Raw genomic sequence first — 16,548 nt, forward strand, 5'->3', positions numbered from 1 at the left:
GGACTGTTTTTTCAGATTTACCACGTTCTTCCTCTGGATCACAAGGCCCCTAACATCGGGGCCACGCTGTCTTGATAGGACTCATACAGAGCTAGTAGGAAGGAAAACTGGCAGCAAGAAGCATGTGATCTATTTTAACCTTTCTTTAAATGATAATGTCCTATTCTCTAACATACTATGTTTCTTTTCTGACTTGCTACTTTTTTTTTTTAATGTTCCAATTTTCATGTCTGTGTCTTCGCCCTATATAGAATTTCAGGAGCCCCCTTTTCACATTTACGTTTCCCAAACAGTTTTACTTCCCATTTGCTTTCTTCTTATTGACCTGCACCTTTTGTCGCCTCAGCTTCTTGACCCTTGTCTCTGTGGCAGCTCTCCGCTAATCCCTGTTCCATGCAGGAATGTCCATTTTGCCCTTTAGAGGCTATGGCTTTCCTCCTATCCTTGAGAACTTTCTTTATACAATTAAAAACAAAGTTCTATCTATTCTCTGGCCTCTTGAATGAGAGCAGGGCTTTCCTCCCCTTAATTAGCTTCCTTATTAGACCATTGATTTATCTTCTTTTTAATGTGAATTTGTTCTCCACTTAAATGAAGCTTTTTTTTTCCTCCAGAACCTGAGAAATTTCAAGTGTCTGGAATGCATGGTCACAAAAAAGTAGTGCTTTTCACTTTACCTGTTAACAACCTTGATTCTTTCTGGCTCATAACTCCTATCACTTTTATTAGCTCATTTCCTATTTTTATAAGAATATTCTGGACTTTAGCATTCTTAACCAGAGAAGCAGCCTTAATTATTTACTCTTACCATTCAGTTGTAATTATTTAACTTCTAATGGAAAGTCTGCCCTCAGGCATGTCCTTAGGTAACTACTTTTGTGCTGATCTCTTTCTATTCCCCAATAATGATCCATGATCATTTAAATACCAACTCAGTGTCTTGTATCTTTCAAAAGTCCACATTTAAAAAAATAAAACTTTATCTCTAAGTGGCTTCCTTTTACAACAAGCAGGAAGAACTCCAAATGTAGCTCCTTTTGTGTGAAAAAGATATTTGCTCTCCACTTTTAGCCTAGCTTTTCTTGCCAAAATTACCTCCAGAGGCCCTGAGATTGGCAGCCTCTAAAACGGCTCCCAGTTATCCCTGCCCTCCTGCTGCTCACAGCCTTGTGCAATCCCTCTGTGTTGAGTGTGGGCTGGACTTGTTGTTTCATCTCTAATGAATAGAATGCAGCAAAAGCAGTGGGATGCCACTTCTGAGATTAGGTTACAAAAAGACTGTGGCTTCTAGCTTGGGCAACTTCTCTTGCATGCTCTCATTCTCACTCGCTTGTTTTGAGGGAAGCTAGCTGCCACGTTGTAGGCTCTTCTTTGGAGAGGTTCATGTTGGAAGGAACTGAGTGGGGACCTCTGACCAACAGCCAGCATTGAACTGAGGCTCTCAGCCCAACAGCCTTGAGGAAATAAATCTGGCTGACAACTACATAAGTAAGCTTGGAAGCCAACGCTCCCCCAGTTGAGCCTTTAGATGAGACTGCAGCCCCTGACACCCTAACACCAACCTCATGAGAGGCCTTGAGCCAGAGGCATCCAGCTAAGCCCCACATTCAGATCCCTGACACTCAGAAACTATGAGATAATAAATGTTGTTTGAAGTACTGATTTTGATGACAATTTGTTATGCAACAATAGAAAACTAATGCAAGTCCTTATGGCCAATTTTTTAGCTTTTAGTCTGTGCTTTTTATATGAGAAGTTTCTTTTTAGGCCATTCTTTCCTCTGGATGGCAGTTTAATTGCTCACATAATATTTTCTGTAAATTCCTCTTTGAAAGCAGGGAATGGCAGTTGCCAGTCTTGTTCATAATTGCCTATTGATGACTAGCACAGTGCCTGGCACTTGAATAGTTGCCTATTATATATTTACTGGATTTGACCCTTCAGTCTTTTTCTACATGTCCTAGTTTATAAGTTACTCGTCACTTTCCATATTGCCATTTCTTTTGGGGATTTAGGAGTTAGAAAACCTGCTGGTCTAGTAACTTTGAGTTTTTTCTCCTTTAATCTGCTGTCCCTCCTCCTCTTGAACTTCAACACTGCTGTCTCATTTGAAGCATCACCTCTCTCCTTCTCCAGCAGAGCTGAATCCATGTGTGCTCGCTCTTGCCACTCCTGCCTGGACTGGTGGAGCAGCTCCCTTTTTCAAGGGAGGCTGTGCTGCTGTGTTCCAACAGGAGACACTCAATCACGTAACACCCTAACTATCTGGTGGAGTAAGCACTAGTGTGTTTGTTGTTATTCTAAAAGTGAGAGAGAGAGAGAGAGAGAGAGAGAGAGAGAGAGAGAGAGAGAGAGAGAGACAGTGTGTGTGTGTGTGTGTGTGTGTGTGTGTGTGTGTGTCCTGGAGATGTTGAGTGCCAAGCCTGAGGTCACTTTGAAATTTGGAAGCAGAATAACTAGAATTCTGGTATCCTAAAAGAGGAAGTATAGAGATTCATGGAGATGAAGTTTGGTGAGTCAAATCTTGGAGATTCATATTTGAATCTTTGCTCCACCATGTTGTGTGAGCTTACAAATTATTCAAATATCTTGAGTCAGTTCCTCATCTGTAACATGGAAATAATTCCTACTCTATAGGGTTTTAGGCATTATTCTTGATCCAGTATTCTGTTAATTCTACATTTTAACTTAAAATTTGTTTGCAATAGGTTCACTTCATAATTATAATGATAGCATAAACTTTTAATTTGGGTTGATAATTTAAATACAGGAAGAAAACATGGTATGTTTGTTAACGATCAATATTACTACTAGCACTTTCCTTTTATTCTTTTATTATGATGCCAATAAAACCCCCCAAAAATTACTCATCACAAACATTCAGAATCTTCCTCCATTTGCCTTTATTTGCTATACTGTCATAAATGGGATCAAATGTTCTAATGTGACAATATTCTAATTCCTGGCTATTGGAAAATTGCCCCACTGTCTTAATAAGTTTGGGCTGCTATAACAAAATACAAGAGGCTGTGTGGTTCAAACAACAAACATTATTTCTCACAGTTTGGGAGGCTGGGAAGTTCAAGAACAAGGTGCCAGCAGATTTGGTGTCTGGTGAGGGCTCGCTTCCTGATTCAAGATGGCCATCCTCTTGCTGTGTCTTCACATGGTGGAAGGGGCGAGGAAGTTTTCTTTCATAAGGGCACTAACCCCATTCAGGAAATTAGTTCATCTCTCAAGATGTAATCACCTCCCACAGACCCACCTCCACATATTATCACGCTGGGGATTAGGTTTCAACATATGAATGTGGGGGGACACACACACATTCATTCCATAGCATCCACCATTTCTAAACTGTTCAGCAGTTCAGAAATAAGATTTTCTTAGGAAAAAAATTTCAAATCGAAATAAGTCTACTCCGGTTTAAATAAAAACACTGCTGAAATAATCATGCATACATAGGAAAGAAGACCACTACATGTAAATTATCTTATAACTTTAGATTGACAGAAAAATAAAACCCTAAAGAACAATTGTTTTTCAAATATATTGTCCAAAATATTAACTTAAGCAGCAAGTACTCTAAAAGTTTCTTTGGCAAAGATTTAGTGTCACAACAAATAAGACATAAATTTATAAAGATTTCTAATCTGAGAGGTTTTAAATGGTCATTTGCAACACAGTAGAACTGGCTCAGGAAACCTTAGAGATTATGTAGTTAAATGTATTATTCATTTTACAGAAAAGGAAGCCAGGTCCAGAGAGGTTAAGTGCCTGCCTAGTTAAGGACAGAGCCAGGATATGACCCCAGATCTCTGATTAATAGTCCAGGACTCTTTGCATGACACCAAGCTACCTTTCCTGTTTTGTTTGTTGAAAGAACATGCACTCTTCCACTAATTGCAATGGTACCATCACCTGCTTCTTACCTCTTCCTGGGACTGGTTGAATTGCTGTATCAGTTGTGCTTGTGCCAGCATTACTCTTTCCAGTTCATCTGACTTCTGTTTCATTTCCTTCCTCAAGTCCTCTGAAACTGAATCATTACTGTCAATTTCCTTCTTCAAGCGTGATTCAAATTCTGCAACCAAATTTTTAAGGTTTTCGATTTCCTTCTCCTTTAACTCAGATTCTTCAGTATATTGAATATGGGATTCATGGAGCTTTTCTTCAAGAGCAGCCACTTTCAGCCTTAGATCCTTAGTAGCGCCTTCAATTAAGTCAGATATCTGTAAGATAAATCTTGCATTAGTTTGTGGGTGATAGTCTCTAGGTATCCACAGAATTCTCGTGGTTTTAAGAGGTTTATTCTAAATAACTGGTGTTCTGATCTGATGAAAACAAATCCTATGACATATATAGGGCTTCAAGATTTTAAAAGTTAAGACTAAAATTTTATTTTTATCAACTAAAATGGAATTGCATTAATCACTTGGGCATACTTGGAAATACATAAATCTCTGTGGCTGAACTGAGCTACCAAGGACAGCTCAAGTCTTGATCAAGTGCCTGTCTGGACTCACTTTAGGGTGGCTTTGGGACCTAGAAATGCCTGATGTTTGGGGATGCATGTAGGAGAGCACCACACTTATAGTCTACTCAAACCATACCAGTTAAGTTTTCCTTCGATATATTTTTTTTCTTTCTTGAATATGATGACTGGAGGTACCCTAGACACTACACCTTCTATAGCAGCCCTGCCCAACAGAACTTTCTGTGATGATAGAAATAGTCTGTGCTGTCCTATATGGTAGCCACTAGCCACATGTGACTATTGATAGTGGTGTGCTGGTAGATATTTAACAACGGACTCACACATACACACACAAAAGCCAGATTTATATCTAATTTCCATGGTGTGAATACTCTCACCATGGCCAAATCCAAGCTATGAAGGTGATATCACTGTTCGTTAAGCTGGGAAGAAATGCACATAATAGGCTCTCGCTTGTTAGTATGGGCTCTTGTGCCTTTGAAACGTGGCGAACATGAGTGAGGAACTCAATTTTCAATTTAATTTTAATTAATTGAAACTTAAGTAGACACATTAGTTACCACATTAGACAGTGCAGTTCTAGACGATACCAGAATACTTAGAAAATATACTGCTTCTAAAGGTGGTACCTCTAGACAAAGAGAGGAAAGAATAACTTGAGAAACTTCTCCTCAAAGTCATGAAATTCTTTAGAAGGGAAAAGATTACTTACTTTTTTCTCCTTAAAAAGCAAAACAAATAACAGAAAACAGACCAGGAAGAGCAAAACTCCTTCTGATGAAACATATCCTTATTATTTATGCTATGGATATTGTCACATAAATATTAGTACAAGAAATCAGCCCATGAAGAATCTGGAAAACATTCATAGACCAAAGTTCCAAGGATTTTGTGAACCATTACTTAAGTTATGTATCCAAAATTTGTTTCAAATGTTAAATTTACATTAAGAATAACTTTTACAAGAAATATATTTACCACATTAGTAATTTTATAAATTAAATTAATATTCCATTTTCTTCAATTAATCCAGGAAGGAAGAGGGCCACTGCTAGGTCTGAACAGTAGTCTCCTTCATCCAGAGGAGAGCTGACACTGAAACAGAGCAGGTTATCCTGGGGAGAGGAGGCTCACATAGCCACAAACATGTTTTGATTTTTTAAAAAGGGAGTCAACATTTTAAAAATCAAGGGACCTCCCTGGTGGCACAGTGGTCAAGAATCCACCTGCCAATGCAGGGTACACGGGTTCGAGCCCTGGTCCAGGAAGATCCCACATGCTGCAGAGCAACTAAGCCCATGCGCTGCAACTACTGAGCCTGTGCTGTAGAGCCCATAAGCCACAGCTACTGAGCCTGTGTGCCACAACTACTGAAACCTGTGCACCTAGCGCCTGTGCTCTGCAACAAGAGAAGCCACTGCAATGAGAAGCCTGCACACCACAACGAAGAATGGCCCCTGCTCACTGCAACTAGAGAAAGCCCACACACAGCAATGAAGACCTAGTGCAGCCAAAAATAAATAAGTAAATAAAGCTGAATAATATTCCTTTAAAAAAAATAAAAAATCAAGAGAATTCACTCACAAAATCTGGACTTATGATTTCTCTTGAAAGACTGTAGCCCTGGTAAGTTGGGGCCTGCCTTTCAGCATTCCCCTGCTGCTGGTCCTGAGCCACCTGGGGACTGCAACAGCAGTCACAAGGTTACAGGAAAAGTGGGTTGGGGGGCAGGAGCCAGGAAGCAAGAGGTCTGTCTAGGATAGAATCTGTCCAGAAGAGGAGGGGCCTAAGGTGAGCCAGGTTACAAGTTCCCAGCACATACTCCATTGTCCCAATATGACTTCACTTAACAAAACACAAATTAAGAGATAAAATTACTTTTTAAAAAACTTTTTAAGAATTTATTTTTTGATGTGGACGATTTTTTAAGTTTTTATTGAATTTGTTACAATATTGCTTCTGTTTTATGTTTTGACTTTTTGGCCCCAAGGCATGTGGGATCTTAGCTCCCTGACCAGAGATCCAACTCACATTGGAAGTTAAACCCTCTGCATTGGAAGGGGGCGTCTTAACCACTAGACCACCAGGGAAGTCCCCCCAGATGTAAAATTATTAAGAATTTCAAGACAGCATTTGCAGAATGTTAAACCTGAAAGGCCTTTTTGAGTGCGGGGACCTATGGTGCTATACTCACGTGGCTAGCCCTGCCTATCGTTCCCAGTGAGCTACTGAAAAGGCTGTACCATACCCACTATACACCAAAGTAGAGGCCAGTAGGTCTCATTTAAGGCTAATTTACATAGACTCTTAATGAGTTTATTCAAAAATATGACTTCACCACTGGGTCTTGGTTAATACACACACACACACACACACACACACACACACACACACACACACACACACACACACATTCTACTCTCAGGTGTTATGAAAACAAGGGAACCTTAACGAAACCTTGTATTATGTTTAGGATGCATTGCTTAAGAAATTATGGGGACTTCCCTGGTGGCGCAGTGGTTAAGAATTCGCCTGCCAATGCAGGGGACACAGGTTCGATTCCTGGTCCGGGAAGATCCCACATGCCACGGAGCAACGAAGCCCGTGCGCCACAACTACTAAGCCTGAACTCTAGAGCCCACAAGCCACAAGTACTAGAGACCGCGTGCCTAGAGCCCATGCTCTGCAATAAGAAAAGCCACTGCAATGAGAAGCCCGTGCACCACAATGAAGAGTAGCCCCTGCTCACCACAACTAGAGAAAGCCTGTGCGCAGCAACAAAGACCCAACGCAGCCAAAAATAAATAAATAAATAAAGTTAAAATGATACTTTGAAAAAAAGAAATTATGGAGGTGTGATTACATTTAAAAAATATTTCCCTTCATTCAAAAATATTTAGAGTTGAAAATATTTGCCATTAAAGGGGATAGCCTTTAATTGTTGGTAAAATTTTAATTATGTGAAACACCTCATTATCTTTTGTTGGATACTTGAGGTATTGGAACATCTAACCATGCTAATTATTAGTTATATAATTTATGTTGTTTTAAAAATAAGTTTATTTTAGTAGGAAAAAATACCATACATAGCTGGATTGTATGCTTATATAATTTATCTCAGTCATTCATTCTGGAGAATAGCCAAACCATTCTATCTACCTAAAACTAAGGCACAATGACCATGAGAAAATCTACAGGAGTTATAAATATAGTGGTGTCCTTAGGAGGAAATAACCAACATCTACAGTTTCAAACCCATTAAATAATGATGAACATCATAATGACAGACCTTCATTTGTAGTTCTTCTTTTTCTTTCTTACACTTTTGGATTATTTCTTGGTGTTTTTGCTTTTCAATATCGAGTTCCAGTTTAACTTCTTCAAAGAGAAGAGCTTGCTCCTGAAATTCAACTAAATGTTGGGCCCTTTCCTTGGCGAGTTCAGCTTCAACCTAGAAAATAGCATTTAACACACAAATAGAGCCATTTTATCTTAAGATAAGTAAATTAAGCCTATTTTCAGACTCATATTTTTTCTCCCAGACTCATATTTTTCTCCCACTCAGATATAATTGACATACAGTGCTGTATAAGTTTAAGGTGTATAGCATAAAGATTGGACTTACATATATCCTGAAGTTATTATCACAATAAGTTTACTGAACATCCATCATCTCATATAGATACAAAATTAAAGAAATAGATTTTTTTTCTTGTGATGAGAACTCAGGATCTAATCATTTAAAAAATTCTAATCCTAATATTAATTTTTAAATTCTAATGTTTAAAAACAATCTGACTCAGAACTCGGGCCAGAAAAGTTGACCTTAGGTCAAATAGCGTTACATCTTCTAAGACCATCAAAACCTGTAAAATGAGTAGAGAAGTTAGTACAATATATTATAACAGTTTTCAGAAATACTAAAAGCTTCATCTTCTGTACATTTATGGTGTAAACTCAGTCCTTGCCAGCAACCCTATAAGGAAAAAACAAAAGATTTTGAGGCTCTTACACTAAGTTCTGCTGAAAACTAAGAGTGGATACAAGGAATAAATGTCGATTTTTAAAAAATGGTCCTTTCTTGATAGAGATCAGACAGTTTTGGGGACAAAGATTATCATTTTAATGCGATTGAGGCCAGAAGGCTGATTGAAGGAAAACATAGTCAGTGATGCCCGTATCCAGATTTTGACTCACATAAAATCACGGTGCTGGAAGGGACCTTAGAAATCCCCTAGTTCATTTTCTCAAGCTTCCATGAATTGTGGAAGAATAAACAAAGGCTTTGGATTGAGTTTAAATCCTGGCTCTAAATCCTGGCTCTGCCACTCTAGTTGTGTGATCTTAAATTGTGACTGTAACCTCTCCTGATGTGGTTGTAACTAATTCCCTTGGGGGTCGTTATGAGGATTATAAATGAGATGAAACATCTGTGTAAAGCTCTTGCACAAGCAGGGATTCAATAGGCAGTGGAGATTATTTCTACACCCTGACTTCAGTCTCTACCGTGGAATTTGCACCAAATCATTGTCTGCTCTGTGCCTCAACACCACCAGAAACCATAATTCACTCCTTCCCCAGCAGGCGTTTCCATTTTCAGATAGCGCTCAGCATTAGGAAGTTTTTCCTTTAGTTGAGCCAACATCTCTCTCCCCATGGTTTTTAACCATTGGTTTTGGCTCTGCCTACTGGAGCGAGAGAACAAATCTATGAGTCCTGGAGTCATTTAGCCCTGGGAGACTATATAGTGGAGTAAAGAAGGGATCCCAGTGACAGGCCGGCTCGAGATTTACATTGTGCCATGATTATAAATTCTAAGAGGGAGTAAATGCCAGATAACTTGGGAGAAAAACCGTCAAACATGACTTACTGTGACTGTGATTCTCAGGCCACTAAGAGGAGAAGGAGAGAGGTCAACCTGAATTTCTCAAGGGGATACTGAAACTAGGGTACCAGGAAACAGAAAGTTTGCTAAGAAAGTGTTCAGGAAGCCATTTAAATTACATAAAATCCACATAGAAGACTAGTCCCAGTGTGGGGTCTGTGGGATTTATTGCACTGGGTATAGGACTGACCATTTGCATCAAGGCAAAACAGTTATGTTTATACTCAATGCACGGAGTTATTTTGGCTCTCTCAAAATAAATGTCTGGATTGTTTGGGGGAAAGGATACCGATAATCATTTAGGAACATGATAGAACTGTTCAGGTGTGTTGCTAGCAGATTACAAAAGACAAGGAGAGCCTCAGGGCCCTCAGAAAAAAGAGCAGATGTTCTTCTAAATTCCAGGTACTTGTGTTCACTTGCCTCCTGGTAGCCATTTAGATACATCACAGGTATCTCAAAAAAACTGTCTGAACCAGAGATCTTGATACAATTCCCTCCCCACCTGTTCCTTCCTCAATGCTCCCCATCTCAGGACACAGTACCGTCACCCATCGAGTTATTCAAGTCAGTAACTGGGGTAATCACCTTTCACACTTCTGTCTCCCTTACCCTCCACACCTAACCCAGCACCAAGTCCTGTTCATTTTGCCTCCAAAAGATGCATCGAATCCATCCATTTCTCTACACCTCTACTTCCACCACCCTAGTTGTGGTCACCACCACCTCCTGAGTGGCCTCCTTACTTCTATTCCTGCCTCTCTCCAACACCTGATACACAGCAGAGTGTTCTTCACAAACTATAAATTGGATTATTTTATTCCTTCTTAGTGGTTTTTCAATGCATTAGTATAAAATCCAAACTTCCATACACGATCTTCTACAGGACCACCATCAGCCCGTATGACACCTTTGTGTAAATCAAAAAAGCATGCCTTCCTTAGAAGAACACAGCCTTGGGGAGGGCACAAGACTTGGTGAGCAGAGCCCAGGCCGGATTCCAGCTCCCTTCTCTCCCTTGGCCTGTGCTATTAGTCACGATGCAACCTGAACAGCATGTATGGCGGCCCTGGACTTCTCCAACCTGACTTTTACTGCCTTTCCCATTTGATTACTGCGCTCCAGCCACACTGGAATAGATAAGTCAAGAACACATGAAAGGAGGAAATCAAATGCAAAACATTCAGAAAACTTCAAGAGTTAATAGCCCACAAGATACCATGACACTATAAAAAAAAAAAAGAGTAAACAAACATTTTTTGAAAAACTCAAGAAAAATTTGTGCCAAGGTACTAAAATATCAAATGTTCAAAAAAATTTCCTTGTGTGGTTAATTGGTAGAGCCAGAGTTATTTTAGGATAAAAAGACATATTTCAAAATATGGATTCAAATTAAGAGAACAAGGATGTACATAAACTATGTGGGACAGGACAAACTAAATTAGATGACAGAAGGACTTGAGAAGAACTTTTAAAAACAGAAGTTCTTTAAATTTATCACGGGGAAGAGGCCATTTAGCAAATCAGCAGAGTCCCTTGATGAAGAGGAAACAAAGGAAGAGTTCAGGGAAGGAAAGGGGGTGGCTGACTGGTTGAATGAGAAGAATGTTCTGTTCTACCTGAGTCAGGAAGAAAGGAGATCTTCTTGCCCCTGAACTGTTCCTTGGAATGAACTAGTGTAGGTAAGGGGAAGGGGAAAAAGGAAGGAATAGATGGAGGATGGGAAAGAAAAACACTGTAGATAAAAAGAAGAGTGATTTACTATTTCTGATTTGATTTTTAATTTGCACAACCTGAGAAAGAGAAGCAACGTGACGAGCTTCAGGTGGGATTTCTAAACATTTAAGGAAGCTGCAGTGGGAAGCCAAAAGCCATCTGAATGTGTTGACTCTGTAGCACAGAGAGATGACACTACTGGTTCCTTCACGATCTGAAGAGTCTGAACAAAGTGATGAGCCCACAACAATGATTTGCTTAAGCTGGTATATTGTCATTGAAAAGACGAATTCATACCAAATTGTCATGTTTACGTTTTTGACATGTTGATAAGAGCTGTTTGTTTAAAGTATCTTAGATGGCAGGACTTATGTTTATGCAAAATAAATGAATTAGGTGATGGTGCATACATATGTTATGAACTGCTTTATACAAAACTAATAGTAATTTTGAAAATCATGAAAAAATTCTAATCTCTAAAAAACAGCATGAATAATATATGAGTTCAAGAGCTACACAAAAATCAATTATTGTCTGTGAACACATTCCAGATGTTAATTCATCCATATCTTCCTCTAGCTCAAACTCTCTCTCCTCCCTGAAGGCCTTCTGATGACTCCAGAGCATTCTGAGTATGTTGTTTTTTAATTCCTTTTGTATTTGTTGTTGAAATGCATAATTAGAGTTTTATAATATTTGTGTCTAATACTAGTGTGCAAAATGCTATCTTTCCACTAATTATTTTCCAAGTGAGATCTTTGTGGTTGATTTTTTTTTTTTTGCTGTACGTGGGCCTCTCACTGTTGTGGCCTCTCCCGTTGCGGAGCACAGGCTCCGGACGCGCAGGCTCAGCGGCCATGGCTCACGGGCCCAGCCGCTCCGCGGCATGTGGGATCCTCCCGGACCGGGGCACGAACCCGTGTCCCCTGCATCGGCAGGCGGACTCTCAACCACTGCGCCACCACGGAAGCCCTGTGGTTGATTTTGATATCATTTTCTAACTGTTCGTGGAGCCAAACACCAAATATAATCACTGATTACTTTGATGATCCCTTTAAAACCAAGGGAGTTTCTGATGTCAAAGTAGAAATCAGACCACTTGTTTATATTTGATGTATATATATCATTAAACAAAATATATCTCCTAAAAATAAATTATACTATTTTCTAAAAGTTTAAAAACAAATACTGGTTGAAAACTAATACTTCAGATTATTTCTAAATTAACCACTGAATAAATATGTTATAAAAGTAGATGACTATTCAAATACTAGGCTTTGTATTGTAGTAAAAAAAATACGAATGCTAAGGAATCAGACTATGCACTGAAGTCCTTCCAAGAACTGAGTAAACTGAGGGCGGAAGGAGAGAATGTTCACCAAGTAACAAACAGGCTAGGTGGTATGGTACAGGGATCTTTTCATCTACTAACTCATTTAATTCTTACAACAACCCTGGAAAGAACATACAATAATTATTATTCCCACTGTCTACAGTAAGAAATAGTCTCAGAGAAATTAAGTGCCTTCACAAAGATCTTAGAGCTACCATGAGGTGGAGAGGGCTGCACACCCAGGTGTCTCTGGTGGACTCCATAGCTCAGCGTGGTGAGTTTTTCCACACAGCTGTCTTCCTACACATCTACATGGCATAGTGGTTAAGAGCATGGACTTGGTATTTATTTAGTTTCAAAATATTGGGGGATGTTTTTCCAGATAACTGTTAATGAATTCTAATTTGATTCCATTGTGGTTAGAGAAAATACTTTGTATGACTTGAATCCTTTTAAATTTATTGAGACATATTTACTCCCAGTATATGATCTACTTTAATAAATGTCCCATGTGCACTGGAGAAGAATGTGTATTCTGCTGTTAAATGGAGGATTCTATACATATCAATTAGGTCATATTTGGTAATAGTGTTTACTGTATCTCTTCAAAATAAATTATTATACTATTTTCCATAGTTTATATCCTTAATGAGTTTTCTGGATATTTTTCTATCAATTATTGAGAGAGGGTTATTGACATCTTTGACTCTAATTATAGATTTGTCTATTTCTCCTTGTAGTTCTATCATTTTTTGCTTAATTTTTAAGTTCTGTTACTAGGTGAAAAACCATTTAGGATTATTATGTCTTCTTGGTGAACCAATCTCTTTACCATTATGAAATGACCTTCTTTATCTTTGGTAATATTCTAAATATTCAGATTTATTTCCCTGAAATCTATTTTGATTGTAATGTAGCTACTTTAGCTTCTTTTGATTTGTTCTAGCATATCTTTTTTCCATCCATTACTTTTAACCTATTTTTAAAAATATTTCTTTATATAAAAGTACATTTCTTATAGGCAACATATAGTAGAGTCTCGCATTTTCATCCAACATGACAATCTCTGTCTTTTAATGGGGGTATTTAGACTAGGGCTTGGCAAACCGTGGTCCACAGACTAAATTCAGCCATGCCCATTTATTTGCATATCATCTATGGCTGCTTTTAAGCTACAATGATGGAGTGGAGTGGTTGCAACAGAGGCTGTATGTTCCACAAACCAAAAATATTTTATTTACTAACTGGACCTTTATAGAAAAAGTTTGCTGACCCTGGTTTAGACCATTTATATTTCATTTGATTATTGATATAATTAGCTTTAAATCTATCTTGCTATGCATTTTCTATTTGGCCCATCTCATTTTTTCCCCTCTTTTTCTGCCTTCTTTTGGATTATTTTTTAAATTCAATTTTATCTCCTTTGCTGGTTTATTAGCTGTAACTCTTCGTTTTTCTATTTTTGTGGTTGGTTTAGAGTTTATAGAATATATTTTTAACTTATTGCAATCTATCTTCTTGTGATATATCACTTCATATATTGTATAAGAATCTAAATATTCTCACCACCACTACCAAAACAACAAAGGTAATTATGTGAAGTGAAGGATATGTTAACTAACCCTATTGTAGTAATTATTTTGCAACACATATATGTGTGTGTCAGATCATCATGTTGTACATACTAAACTTACAGTGTCACATGTCAATAATATCTCTATAAGGCTGGAGGAAAAAGGGGGCTGTGATGGTTGGTTGATGGATAAAACTAAAATGAAAGGACCCCTTCTTCCCTTCCTTAGATCTCCTGCCATTGTTCCATACTCACCAACCCCAACCAAAAGTCAGAGGGTCCAGGAACTATTACTTTCATCCATTCAATTCAGGCTTTGGGGATAGAAAGCAGGGTTTCAAGGGTGTAGAGTGGCCAGAGTGGGGCAAATGAAAGGAATCTGGCTCAACCCATGAGGCAGATGGAGAAATTCTCAGAGAAGGGTAATCTGCCAGGAAGGTACCCCCAGAAGGGTCCACTGTATTTCCCAGCTCATTGTCAGTTTGCCTACCCATTGCCCTATCTCTTGGCCTATCTTTCAACTGAAAACTTGAGGGGATATTTGTTATTTTCTTTTCTTTTTTTTTTTAGGGATTCATTCTTCCCCTATTGTAGTCAATATGGTTGAGTGGGAATCTGTCCTGTAAGGGTGAGCATGTGACTCAGGTCCAAATGAATCAACATGCCCCGTCTTGCCAGCTGTGGTGATTGGTTCAAGACTAAGCACATGATTCAGTTAGAATCTGACAGCTACAGTGAGTTTTTTGCTAAGAATGCAGAAAAGAGACGGGAGGAGCTACTGTTCCCTTTTTGCCATCAGGAAGGACAACTCTGAGTCTGAAAATGAAACCAATCTGGCAGAAAACCAGCTTGACAGCCCTGAATCCAGCTGTGCCTGAAGGTAGCCCACCACTGAACTTTGCAGTTACGAGAGCCAATAAATTGTATTTTCACTTAAAAGAAGAAAAAAAAGAATTTCACAATAGTATACTTCCATCTTTCCCTTCCCAGCTATTGTGATATTGTTGTCATATATTTAGCTTCTACGTGTTATAAATCTCATTAGATTATTAATATTTTAATTTAAATAGTCCATTATAATTTAAAGAAATTTAAATGATAAAAATATCATATTTATCCATATTGTTACCAGTTCTGGTGTTCTACATTCCTTTGTATAGATCCATATTTCCATCTGGTATAATGTTCCTTCTGAATAAAGGACTTCTTTTTACATTTCTTATAGTGTGGGTGTGCTGGAGATACATTTTTTCTGGTTTTTTCACTCTGAAAAGACCTTTATTTCACCCTCATGTTTGAAAAATATTTTCACTTTGTATAGAATTCTAAGTTGACAGCTCCCACCACCACCCCCTCACCCCTGCCCCACCCTTCTTCTTTCAATACTTTCTGTCCCACTGTCTTCTTGCTTATATTGTTTATGATAAAAAAAAAATCAGCTCTCACCCTTATCTTTGTTCCTCATATATGTCTTTTATTCTCTGATTGCTTTTAAGATTTTCTTTTTATTAATAATTTTGAGCAATTGGATTATAATGCTTGAGGTGTGCTGAGCTTCTTGAATCTGTGGGTTTATAGTTTTCATCAAATTTTGTTTTTTTTAACTGTTATTTCTTCAAATATTTTTTCTGTTCTCTCTTTCCTGTGCTTTGAGGAGTCCAATTATACATATATTAGGCCACTTGAATTTGTCTTACAGCTCACTGATGCCCTTTTTTTGTTCTGAGTCTCTTTTCTATTTTATTTCATTGTATAGTTTCTATTGCTGTGTCTTCAATTTAACTAACCTCTTCTTCTGGAATGTTTAATCTGCCATTAATCCCATCCAGTATAATTTTCATCTCAGACAATTGTAGTTTTCATCTCTATAAATTCAGTTTAGGTCTTTTTTATATCTTCCACATCTCTGCTTAACATGGTCAATTTTTCCTCTAGTTTTTGGACATATGGAATACAGTTATCATAACTGTTTTAATGTCCTTGTCTGCTAATTCTAACATCTGTGCCTTTCTGAGTCAATTTTTATTTGTTGATCTTTCTTCTCATTTTGAGTCCTATTTTCCTGTTTCCATGTGGGGCAATTTTTGATTGGATGCTAGACATTGTGAATTTTATCTTGTTAAATGCTGGATATTTTTGTATTCTTATAAATATTCTTGAACTCTCTTCTGGGATGTAGTTAAGTTTCTTGGAATCAGCTTGAGTTTTTTTAATGCCTTCCTTTTAAAATTTGTTGAGCAGGACCAACTCAGCATTTAGTCTAGGGCTAATTATTCCCTACTACTGATGCAAGACCCTTCTGAGAACTCTACCTACTGCCCTATGAATTATAGGTTTTCCAGTCTGGCTGGTGAGAACAGGCATTATTATTGGCCTTGTGTAAGCATTATCTCTGATCCTTTCAGATGGTCTCCCTTGCTCTGGATAGTTTCCCCATTTATATGCACTGAGCATACATATAATTAATGGGGATTCTTTGTAGACATCCAATATTCTTTCTCTGTGCAGCTGAGAACACTATCCTGTGAATTCTAGCCACTTAG

General features: G+C 38.2%; 1 protein-coding gene across 6 annotated transcripts in view; it reads right to left on the minus strand.

Annotated features, from left to right (window-relative positions):
• The window catches only part of LEKR1 (leucine, glutamate and lysine rich 1), a 276,455-nt gene that overhangs the window by 12,853 nt on the left and 247,054 nt on the right, over window positions 1-16,548 (minus strand). For all 6 annotated transcript variants that reach the window (XM_060011239.1, XM_060011240.1, XM_060011238.1 and 3 more), the window contains 2 exons: window positions 7,788-7,949; window positions 3,933-4,232 (listed from right to left, as the gene is read on the minus strand). In XM_060011239.1, coding sequence (XP_059867222.1) covers window positions 3,933-4,232; window positions 7,788-7,949 — 462 coding nt within the window. The remainder of the gene's footprint in view (window positions 1-3,932; window positions 4,233-7,787; window positions 7,950-16,548) is intronic.

The sequence above is a fragment of the Delphinus delphis genome, chromosome 4, assembly GCF_949987515.2.
Source record: "Delphinus delphis chromosome 4, mDelDel1.2, whole genome shotgun sequence".
Classification (NCBI taxonomy): Eukaryota; Metazoa; Chordata; class Mammalia; order Artiodactyla; family Delphinidae; genus Delphinus; species Delphinus delphis.